The 12,549-nt window shown below is 43.7% G+C and overlaps 1 protein-coding gene across 2 annotated transcripts in view; it reads right to left on the reverse strand.

The window, feature by feature from the left end:
* LOC136678530 (neuropilin-1a-like) overlaps nt 1-11,679 on the reverse strand; it is a 46,121-nt gene extending 34,442 nt beyond the window's left edge. For both annotated transcript variants that reach the window (XM_066656578.1, XM_066656577.1), the window contains exons 1-2: nt 11,319-11,679; nt 9,682-9,862 (exon numbers count right to left, since the gene is read on the reverse strand). In XM_066656578.1, the coding sequence (XP_066512675.1) occupies nt 9,682-9,862; nt 11,319-11,382 (245 nt within the window). In that variant the 5' untranslated portion in view covers nt 11,383-11,679. The remainder of the gene's footprint in view (nt 1-9,681; nt 9,863-11,318) is intronic.
* Between the last annotated feature and the right edge of the window lie 870 nt (nt 11,680-12,549).

Consider the following 12,549-nt stretch of genomic DNA (forward strand, 5'->3'; position numbering starts at 1 on the left):
GACAGAGAGAGAGAGAGAGAGACAGAAAAATATCTAAATCACATTTCCAAACCATTCTTCTATTGTTCACAGAAAAAACAAAACAAAAACACAATCCTTGGCCAAACACACTTTGTTGTGACGCTGACTCCCCGTCCTCTCTGATCACTGATGTGTGGCCTTCGTGTACAGATTGAACATGTGTGTTTTGTTTCACGCTAATTACCGTCTAGGGCCACAGACACACACACCCCTCTAACCTATGTACAGATAACAGAGGAATGCACAAGCACAACACACACTCACACTGACCTTTCAGCGCTGATGGGAAACAGACAAAATCAAGATGTCACCACATAAAAGAAACCTGGTGCATTAGTTACCCCTGATTAGACAGACACAGCTCGTTTAATTAGCGGCGGTGGAGGTGACACCCTAAAGTCCAGAGAAATGAACATTGTGTTGTTGATTGTCCAGAAAATCATTATGTATTAAGTATGTTTTTATTATGTACAACTGTACTTTAAACTCCTTCACCGTCAACTGTTCATAAAAATGTTGCAAAGTGTTAAAAATGAAAATTGTCAAATTTATTCAACAAAATATTCTATCTAAAAACTAGCCTGATTGCTACAAACATCTATCGCTAACCTGTGGAGATCAATGCAAAGTGCTCTGCCTGATGTACACTTCAAAATATTTGAACAAGTGCAAAAATGATTTGATGACTTAGGCATACCATTGGAGACTATTTTAATGATTAAATATATATTGTTTTTTCACAAATAAATACATTTTAAGACTTAATGTACACTAAGTAATTATAACTAAACAACCAGGTTGGCAAGGTGTCGCTGTCACACAGCTGCAGGGTCCTGGAGGTTGTGGGTTCGAGTCCCGCTCCGGGTGACTGTCTGTGAGGAGTGTGGTGTGTTCTCTCTGTGTCTGTGTGGGTTTCCTCCGGGTGACTGTCTGTGAGGAGTGTGGTGTGTTCTCCCTGTGTCTGCGTGGGTTTCCTCCGGGTGACTGTCTGTGAGAAGTGTGGTGTGTTCTCCCTGTGTCTGTGTGGGTTTCCTCCGGGTGACTGTCTGTGAGGAGTGTGGTGTGTTCTCCCTGTGTCTGTGTGGGTTTCCTCCGGGTGACTGTCTGTGAGGAGTGTGGTGTGTTCTCCCCGTGTCTGAGTGGGTTTCCTCTGGGTGACTGTCTGTGAGGAGTGTGGTGTGTTCTCTCTGTGTCTGCGTGGGTTTCCTCCGGGTGAAAGTCTGTGAGGAGTGTGGTGTGTTCTCCCTGTGTGTGCGTGGGTTTCCTCTGGGTGACTGTCTGTGAGGAGTGTGGTGTGTTCTCCCTGTGTCTGCGTGGGTTTCCTCCGGGTGACTGTCTGTGAGGAGTGTGGTGTGTTCTCCCTGTGTCTGCGTGGGTTTCCTCCGGTGACTGTCTGTGAGGAGTGTGGTGTGTTCTCCCTGTGTCTGCGTGGGTTTCCTCCGGGTGACTGTCTGTGAGGAGTGTGGTGTGTTCTCCCTGTGTCTGCGTGGGTTTCCTCCGGGTGCTCCGGTTTCCACCCATGCTCTAAAAACACACGTTGGTAGGTGGATTGGAGACTTAAAAGTGTCTGTAAGTGTGAGTGAATGTGTGAGTGTGTGTTGCCCTGTGAAGGACTGGCGCCCCCTCCAAGGTGTGTTCCCACATTGTGCCCAGTGATTCCGGGTAGTCTCCGGACCCACCGAACTGAACTGGATAAGGGTTACAGACAATGAATGAATGAATGAATGAAAAAATAGTAATAAACCCATATATCATCAGACAAATAAATTTTTTTACAGCCGTTCTTCTCGAGGCATGATTTCAAATTTTCAAAGGAATCTGAGTACCTAGAGATAGATTTTTAAATCCACAAAGTTCAGTCGTATAAGTTTGTTGCATTATCTTCTTCTCACAGGTAAATTATTTCCAAAATTCTTTGATAATGTTGAGCTGTATTTTCTGACGCCCGGCACAATGTTCTTTTTGGTCTGTTTTCTTATCTCATCTAACACCTTCAGAACAGCTACACATCCTAAAGTCTTCTCACACTGAAGGGTGTAGAGAAGCACCTCGTTCTGAAACAGATCTGATGCAAGTGCAGAGACTGATTCTTTCTGGAATTCTCTCTAAGAATAAAAGTACTGGCAATCTCACATCTACAGCTGTGGTGGTGAATGAGCTCTCGTGTGGTGGTCGAGTCCCATTTTCTTTGGAGATCTTTCGATTTCTAGCTATAGATAACAAGTGTGTTTACCTCCCCAAAAATATCCCCTGGAAACAAATATGTTTTAGTCGTTGGCTTTTTTCAAAGTTAATTGGTAAATAAAATTAAACCAAAAATGCTCTCGGGCTTTTGCACAATGCTGGCAGTCTAAACTCCGCTGGCATTCACTTCGGGAGGAGGTCTGTAATAGGCGTCCTTATGGTCCTTATGGTCACGCAAAATTGAAGTCACACAACTCCTTATTTAAAATGAATATATTCATCGTTCTCTTTACAGGTCGAGCTGTAGAGGCCATGCTAGCTCACATTCTAAGCTCTAAAGGTTAGAAAAACATTCTTTAAACCGCTGATCATCAGTTATAGGACACTGTAGGACACATTAGGAGTACGGTTATTAGCGTTTGCTGTACTGAGAGTTTAAACGGCGTTTCTGAGAAATGCAGTGTGTGTTTTTGTGGTTACGAGACAAAATCCCAGCCTTCTCTGTTAGTTTATCATGCTAGCTAACACGGAGCAAGGCTAGCCTACTGACTGCTCTCCAAAGACAACAGTGGGGGCCATCTGGAGTAGGTTAGCACGCGGGTCATTCTAAACCCTCACGGCGGGATTCTCCAGCTGACAGACTGAAGTCTGGGCTGAGCTCACACCAGACCCTGCGAGGCAACACTTACAGACGGCTCTGTAAAACAAGCACAAGCCTTATTCTATATTTATTCAAACAGTCTGCAAACAGCAGGAGAACGTTACATGGCATGTAGGTATAGATATAGAGCTACCGACAAAAACACCAGCCTTTTAAATGAAACACAACAGGGCAACCACAGGGTGCACAGAGTGACTCAATAGGTTTGGTGATTAAAGGATAAGTGAATAAGTTGTTTTCGTGCTTGTGGTGAACAAAGGTGTACAATATGGAATAATGCAACCTCATGATCTACGAAAAAAGTGGTGTTCTGTTTTCTCTAAAATTTGCAAATGAGATAACTCAGATGCCCACTGAAAAACAAAAATTCACGGGGGCAGTAATAAGGTAATGGCATAATGAGCTGACATCCAACCATCTGCTCTGTCATTGTAAGCCCTGTACCTGGCCTAAAATGGCTTTTTCATGCTATATTTGTTCACAGTGCTAGAACGAGGCCTGCTATAATAGCCATTTTTGTGGTCGATATATCGTCTCAGAAATAATTGCAATAAACGATATTATTGTTATTTTAAGACAATTTTATTTCACTGATATAAGAACAATATAATAGCATTCATTGTCTGTAACCCTTATCCAGTTCAGGGTCACGGTGGGTCCGGAGCCTACCTGGAATCACTAGGTGAAAATCAGGAAAACACCCTGAAAAGGGGCGCCAGTCCCACGCAGACACAGGGAGAACACACCCCATACTCCTCAATGACAGTCACCCATAGGAAACCCACGCAGACACAGGGAGAACACTCCACACTCATCACAGACAGTCACCCGGAGGAAACCCACGCAGACACAGGGAGAACACACCACACTCCTCACAGACAGTCACCCGGAGGAAACCCACGCAGACACAGGGAGAACACACCACACTCCTCACAGACAGTCACCCGGAGGAAACCCATGCAGACACAGGGAGAACACACCACACTCCTCACAGACAGTCACCCGGAGGAAACCCATGCAGACACAGGGAGAACACACCACACTCCTCACAGACAGTCACCCGGAGGAAACCCACGCAGACACAGAGAGAACACACCACACTCCTCACAGACAGTCACCCGGAGGAAACCTACGCAGACACAGAGAGAACACACCACACTCCTCACAGACAGTCACCCGGAGGAAACCCACGCAGACACAGGGAGAACATACCACACTCCTCACAGACAGTCACCCGGAGGAAACCCACGCAGACACAGAGAGAACACACCACACTCCTCACAGACAGTCACCCGGAGGAAACCCATGCAGACACAGAGAGAACACACCACACTCCTCACAGACAGTCACCCGGAGGAAACCCATGCAGACACAGGGAGAACACACCACACTCCTCACAGACAGTCACTCTGAGGAAACCCACGCAGACACAGAGAGAACACACCACACTCCTCACAGACAGTCACCCGGAGGAAACCCACGCAGACACAGAGAGAACACACCACACTCCTCACAGACAGTCACCCGGAGGAAACCCACGCAGACACAGAGAGAACACACCACACTCCTCACAGACAGTCACCCGGAGGAAACCCACGCAGACACAGGGAGAACAGGACGCTGGAGCTGTGTGACTGAGACACTACCTGCTGCTCCACTGTGCTGCATATAATAGCATAATATTACAATTAACACCCCTTTCATTCAGAAACAAGAATTGAAATATTCTAAATAAATTAAACAAATTAAAATAACTGCCTCAGAGCTTAGAGACAAGAACACAAAAAAACAGGAAACAAAAGAGTGGGACTGGCTGAAATATTGATGACATTGATTCTTGAGGAAATGCTCATATATTGTATGATAAGTTTATATTATAACCGTTGTGACAGGCCTAGTCTGAGCTAATAAAGATACAGAAGATATACTGAGGTCCACATGATGTAATTGATGGCTAATTTTGATCAGGTGACAGAGCTGGCAACCTAACCTATTGTTCATTGTGAACTTTTTTTGTTTATTTAGACCATCACAACTTCTTCTGAGAGAAATAATAGAATTAAAGTCCTGCTGCTGCCAATTTATTTGATATAAATCACTCTGGATTCAGTTTGGTTCAGTTTTATGAATCCGAAGGGAGGGAGATGTTACGCCTTTCCTGTTTTCAGATTTCTAATTGCCTGATTTATGGCTGACTGGTCTCAAGACAATGGGGTTTAAAATCTGTTCATTCTTGAAGAAACGACGAAGGTTCTCAGTGTCCTTGAAGTGTTTACCAGCAACTGTCTTCAAGATGACTGTACATGTTTACATCCAACAAAGTTAGAGTCAACACAACCACACTGACAAAAGACAAGCTGTGGCTTCAAACTCAGAGGCCATTTTCTCATACTCTCTGACACACACTGAGCTGCTCCCGCTGTGTGTTTCCTGATAAACCCCAGAGAATAGACCGGAGCTGACAAAGACTCGTCTCAATATAGTAATCTGAGCTATTTTAAGTGCTCTAGGGGTGGGCGATATGGCCCTAAAATAATATCACGATATTTTAGTGTATTTCTATGGCATCAAAATAGGTTCTAAAGTTCTGAGAACCAAAACAACTGAATCCATAACCAATAAATGTCATTTTGTAATTGAGAAAACTGTCATTAATATTCAGAGTTATAAAAACAGGTTTGTAACAAGAATATTTCTGTATGTAATCGTCTATTTTGAGTGTAATATTCTTGAAGAATAAGTTTTCGTTTTCACTCCGCCTTTTCTCGTTGCACTTCTCTCGGTCTCGCTTTCGCCTCCAGACGTTTCTCACTTTTGACGGGGGTCGGGATCTAGACAGTCATTCGCTGCCTAAGTTAAGCCCCGCCCACCCAGCAGATTTAGCACACCCTGCTACGTCAGCGAGAGCGCGGCAATCTGACCCTGACTGGAAAAAGACCGATGGCAAACACTGGTAACATATCAAATATTTATTAACGATTATGTCTTTTAGTAACACACAGTTCCTCATAGAGGCTTAGAGTCATTTTTCAATCAGGGTCAGGGTGTGCAGAATCTGCTGGGTGGGCGGGGCTTAACTTTAGCAGCCAATGACTGTCTAGATCCCGGCACCATCAAAAGTCAAAAGTGAGAAAGTTCTGGAGGCGAAAGCGAGACTGAGAAAAGGTGGAATGGAAGTGAAAATGTGTTCTTCAAACCTGTTTTTATAACTCTGAATATTAATGACAGTTTTCTCAATTACAAAATGACTTTTACTGGTTATGGATTCTGTTTTGTGGTTCTCAGAACTTTAGAACCTATTTTGACGCCATCAATTTCTGCCATAACGATATTCCTGGCGACAAAATGCTGAAAAATATTTAATTATTAATTTCAGGAATGTAGTATTGCAACAAAATGAATGATAAAGTGTTATTATCGTGAAAATGTAAGGTTTAAACGTGTTGTTGAAGCAAACCTTTGGTTATTTTTTAAACAGCAGTAATGTACCAAGACTGTAAATGTGTATCCAATAATTTAACAAATAAATCCACCACAAATCTGAAGTGCAGACAATTGAATGCGTATAAATATTCAAACATTATCAATATAACAAAGTTACACTAAAATCTTTATCAAGTAAATAACAAATTAAAAGTAGATGCAATGTTGAGTGAGTTAGAGCTGCTCTTCCTCAGCTAGGCTAGAGGTGGTAAACAGATTAGCGGGCATTACCCCTTTCGTTGTTACAGTCTTCTTTCACATCTTACATATTCCTTTATTGTACGTCAAATCATTTATAAAAGACCCACCTCCGTGTCACTCCCTTTTTTGGTACAAAGTCCACCACAGAGCCACTTTCCTCTGTTCTTTTCACAGCGCCTCCACGACTCACACAACCAACGTATGCCGTATTACACATAACTGCATGATGTCATTATGTAAACATGTTGGAATATGGCTACTATCACAAAGTGGTATACGGTTATAAATGATACGGCTGACACAGCTGTCTGATGAGGAACAAATTCAACATCACGACAGTTTCAGTTCCCAATCGTATACACCGTAGGGGGTTTAAGATATTTACGTTCGTGAACTTGTGAAGCCGTGCTCACTAAGGGTTAATGTACTCAGTGGTTAGCCCACATCACACCACACCACACACCAAGAGAGGCCAGGTTTCAGAAAGGAAATTCACTACATATTTAGTTTATAGGAACTTAGAGCCGTTCCTTCAAAACCATCTGAAACAACCAATACATGACAGACACAGTCAGAAACACTATTATTAATATTCACGTAAACATTAGTCCTCAGAACTACAACAAAGCACATGCTGCCGTATTCACTTTCACAGAAACAAAAACCCTCCTATATTTCTTACTTTGCACAATTGTACTCAAAAAATGATTCAGAATGAACAGCTTGAGTATTGCTGATATTTCCACGATCCACAATATATCGACCAACACTTATCTGAACCGCAACAGGCGTTTTTTAAATAATTCTGCAGTAACAAATAACTGCACTGTAACAAGAGAAGAGGAAAGAATGTTTTAGCTGATGTTACACACACACACACACACACACACACGCACAAGGGTGTAGCAAAATAAAAAATAATAAAAAAGGGGCTGAGGCATTCTCCCACAAAATGACTCAGATCCACTGAAAAAGAAGACGGAAAAAGAAAAAGGGAGCGAGGAACGAGGACAGATTTCCCAGCCTCTCTCTGTCTTACTCTCTTTCCCCCCCCCTCTCTCTAAAGAGTCCCCAACAGGACGTTCATTACTGGGGGGCATTTTATTGGTCCCCTGCTGAGGAAACCTGAGCCAATAGTAATGCAGCCTCTGTGTGTGTGACAGCTGCTGATTTACGCACCGTTTAAAGAGAGCCATCTCATTTACAAGATTTAGTCCACATACTTTAGTCCTTTGTGTGTGTGTGTGTGTGTGTGTGTGTGTGTGTGTGCATGTGTAAGTAGATGCATTGATTTTGGCAAGAGAGAGAGTGTGTGTGTGTGTGTGGGGGGGGGGGGGGGGGGGCGGTTGGGAGGGGGGGGGGGGTTGGTTGTTAACAAAATCATCACTAATAGACCACAGGGCAATAACACACTCCGCTTTCAACTCCTATTACACTAAATACTCCAAACACCCCCCCACCAGTGAAAACCATCAGCATAATTACACACAACAACACCATCGCCTTCCATTAGACCTGTCAGGAGCCCGTCAGGGGAAATTCACTGCTCTTAAGAGTCAAAGTGCTCAGCATCTCATTGTCCCCTGAGCTGCCTCTCTCTTTCTAAACACACCTCCGTCTTGGAGCAAAATGGGCTTCTTCTTAAGAGTTCTAGGGAAAGCCACTTGGCTTTGTGTAGGTTTCAAAATCCAGAATCGAGCTCCTAACTCACCGTTCACCACGGCCTCCGCTGAAAACTCTGTATTATTATAATTCCCACCATAAGGTGGCACCGTTCAACACTCCAGTGTGAGGGGAACTCTTGGTGTAATTAGGCCAGTGGTCACAGACTGCTGCTGGAGATCTACAGCCCTGCAGGACCCCATCAGAGCTCATCTTTCAGAAATCCTCAGTCGGACGTAGTCACGTGTAAAGCCACTGAAAAATAAGCACTGAACTGAACTGACGTCAGTGTGTGTTGCACCCACAGATGTGGTATAAATAATACAGCGTCTATGTAATATACCGAACAATATGATGTTGTTTTTAACAGCAGCCCTTTATAGTGCACCAATATTTCATGGGCGCCCCATCAGAAACATTCCAATATCAATTTTTTATGTGATGTCCAATTTTTTCCGAACTTTAACACAAGATTTTAAAGGGGGCATGTCATGCTTTTATTTTAATGCATATTTGCTTGCTTTTCTATTTCCACGTGGGTCTCTACAGCTCCTATAAACACTCCAAGTGCAAACGTGAGTCAGTTGATTGAGTTCAGTGTCACCATGTGCTCCTACGAGGCGATTGGATGGCTCCCTTATTGTGATGTCACAGTGAGTACCCTGGCACCACCCCTCACCTGCGTAAAACATGGCATGGGTGGGGCGTGGCCAGCAACTGCTTATTTGCATAAACCTGACAGAGCCCTTAAACGACTCGTTCTGAAAGGGATTGAAACTGATGACCTTTTTATGTGAGTGATTTTGTAGCCCACAGACCTACTCTAACCTGTTTTAAAAAGAGGTATATGTGCCCTTTAATGCAGTTACACTATACAGTACACTGCTCATATCCTGGGCACCTAAGATAATATTATTATTATTTAAGTTAATGTGTTTTCTCAGTAGCCTCGGTAATTGTATAAAAGTATAAATATATAATCACAATAAATATCACAAATATAAACACAGTAGAAATAAAAGGATTTCCTCTAGAAGTAATATTCGTGAATGAGTGAAGAACAGTGTGTTTCCAGATGTTTCTCCTGATCGTATGGATTTGTTTAAATCTTAAATTACACTGGACTGGTCACGAGGAGAGAGTTGGACAGGGTTAAATCAACACATTCCCACTCAGAATACCACTATTGACTGTAATAACATTACTATTAATAAAGCGGTTCTGTCAGTCTGTTACATACAATGTGTAAGAAGGAGAACCTCCATTAGGACGGTTGGGGACTACTCCTGGTGCAGTACTCTGCTTTTGCATGTGTTTGTCCCGCTCGGACGCCCCTGATCTGCCTTAAGAGCTGAACTGGGTTAGTGCGCTACACTCTGAAGCTCAGGACCCAAGGCCGAAATGAAGTGCAGCAGAAACGCTCAAAGCTGCCCCAGAGAGAAGACAGTGTGGGTGTCTGGCGGACTCACTTGCACTCGCGGTTCTCCAGGTCGAAGTGTGGGTTGAAGTTGATGAGGATCTTCTGCTGTGGGTCTGGAGCGCGGATGAGCCACACACAGTGCACAGAGAGTGGGTACGCGGACGGGTAACCAGGGGACATCACGTAACCTGCACTCGAGATGGTGATGTTTCCACCACAGGGACCTGATTCTGCAATTCAGAGAGCAAGACATGAAACACCAGAACGTTTTCCATGGCTGTGATTCACAACGTATTCACACATTTAACACTCGCTCTCCCAGTCAAGATGACCTTAACACTGGGAAACTTGGCCGTGATCGGCGTGACACCCACAGGAATCCGCACGGAGCAGTCAGAAATAGACACAGAAGACAGAATGATCAACACTCCCCCTCAGCTTCTCTGGGAGCGCAGCAGTGTGGACGGATGTAGGACGGGTCAGTGGGGTCTGCGAGCCAGTCTGGGTTCCGCAGGCTGCAGGAACACTGTCTGCTGCCAGCAGAAAGCAGCACTGAAGGACAGACTGCTGAGGGCTTTGGCCTCGGTTCCGCTGGCTTGACCTTAATAAGAGCGTCCGGGGCGTTGGAGAAATGCTTAAAATAACACTGATCTGTTCTCAGAGGCACGCACGCATATCCCCCCCAACACACCAACAAACAAACACTTGCAAGGTCCGTGCTCTACATTTGTGGGGTCTTTCCACTGACTTCTGCTCCGTCGTAGCGACGTACAGCTACACCCAACCCTGCACCCTCAACGTGTAGGAAAGGGACTGTCTGCTGAAGACTGAACACCATTTGAACCACCAAAACCACCAAAAATCTATTAATAATCTGTTGTATCTGGTCCTTTAAAGAACCATGTCATATAGCACCAGAAGTGGCTGCTACGAAGCACTAAAACCTCATTCGTCATTTATAGCTAAAAAGGTAATCTGGCCTCAGCAACCAACAGCGAACATTTAACTCTTTCAGATCAGAAGTTCTTATTTTATAAACAAAAAGAAAGCACTGCGTGACCATAGACCTCTCGGAGCACATCACTGAGCTGTTCTTTCCTCTCGTTTTCCATTCACCGCCACAAATGAAAGAGCTGTGTTTTTTTAAACGATGGCTGATCATTTCGAGAGTTGTCAGATGTTGCTGAGAGGTGTAATACCTGTTAATTATTATTCCTAATATATTTTTAAAAACTGTAATAAAGCCTCGATGATCCACCCTTGCCTGTATGATATATATCTAACTTTTTAAACTGTACTCTCATAGCATTGGACCCTAGCAAAAATAGACATTCCATTTGTTATTATTGAGGTTTCTATCTAAATACACTAAGTTTATAGGGGGAAATACACACTAGGAGAACAACAGTGCCACTGTGTCAGGCGCTAATCCTGAGAGTGTGTTCTATTATTACATATAACATGCTTTGTGTTGAGGTGCTGACATTTAAAAGCATTAATGTTAGAACTGTAATATCTGTGTGAGGTGGTGATTCCTCTGGTGTTGAGCCCCTCTCGCTTCTCAAACTGAATCTGCGCCTCTGACTCTCACTGAACACAGTATATGAAGCGTTTATGAATCATGTCCCACTGTGAAACCCAGCAGAGCATCAGCTGTTCAGTGTTAAAAAGCAGCATCAAACTCACCCAGAGTCAGAGCTGTAACTGAGCAGAGTCCCACTCCACAGACGAGCAACAGCGACACATACATCCTCAGAACTGTGCAAGACACAGGGAAGAATCCTAAAATAAATAAAGGAGGTGTACGCAAAGATAGAAGAGAGTCAGACTGTGAAAGAGAGCAGCCTGGAAGAATCTCTCCGGTTCATTTCATCTATTGAAGTCCGGCTGAAGCTGAGCGAAATCCTTCTCAAACCCTCAGAACACAAACAACAACAAAACAGCTACTCCACATCAGACAAAGCGGCTGAAATCACGGACGCGTCCTTCTTCTTCCAGCGCTCACTGAAGCAAACGCTGGCCACAGAAGTAGAGAGATGTGGAGCTGTGTCTCTGCTCTTCAGCTGAGAGGCTCCCTCTCTCCTGCGCTCTGACAGGAGGCTGCTGCTGGTTCTGAGGGGCGGTCGTTTTTTCGCCCACCCGTTTTGAGACAAGCCACGCCCCTTTGCGCTGTGATTGGCTACTACGAGTCGCTAAGACCGGTCAATAGCAGAGGTGAGAAGTGTAGCCTCAACCCAAAGACCTCTGAAGTCGTCATCATGCCCATATTAGGAAATCCAGGACAAAGCCTGCTTTCTCTATGGGAACAGTGAACGGGATGTTGGTAATTCACTGCTATTACATCCCATAATAAACATTGTATGAATCTTATTTTGCCCCTCATGGATATATCACTGGATTTTAAGGATTACGAGGCCATTTGGTGTACAAAAAATGTACACAAATACATCCTAAATGCAAGATAATAATGCACATTGAAGCAGGACTGATTCCTTAATGACCTCAAAGTCCAGGGGATCGAGTCACTTTTTGTCGCTGTCCAAAGAAAAGTAAGTATCTCAATTTTGATGCATTTTAAGTATATGACATTAATTGACGACGGTAGCAATCTTTCACACTGTGTGAATATGAAAATTTCATGATGAACGGACCAATAGGAATGCTCCAAAATGAATGGCGATATGTCCCCTCCCCTTTCTGGAATGTCTGATATTGTCCATTAACCCTAACTCTAGCCGGCTTTTTGAAAGTGTACTTTTAGTGTGCTTTATCAAAAATTATTTAAATAATAATAATACAATTATTAAATGTTTCTCTCTCTCTCACACACACACACACACACACACTTCAGGCTTTCACACGCTGGACCGTTTTTCACTTGAGCTTTTATTTGATGTCACACGATGCCAAAATAATA

This window comes from Hoplias malabaricus, chromosome Y (genome assembly GCF_029633855.1).
Source record: "Hoplias malabaricus isolate fHopMal1 chromosome Y, fHopMal1.hap1, whole genome shotgun sequence".
In the NCBI taxonomy this organism is placed as follows: Eukaryota; Metazoa; Chordata; class Actinopteri; order Characiformes; family Erythrinidae; genus Hoplias; species Hoplias malabaricus.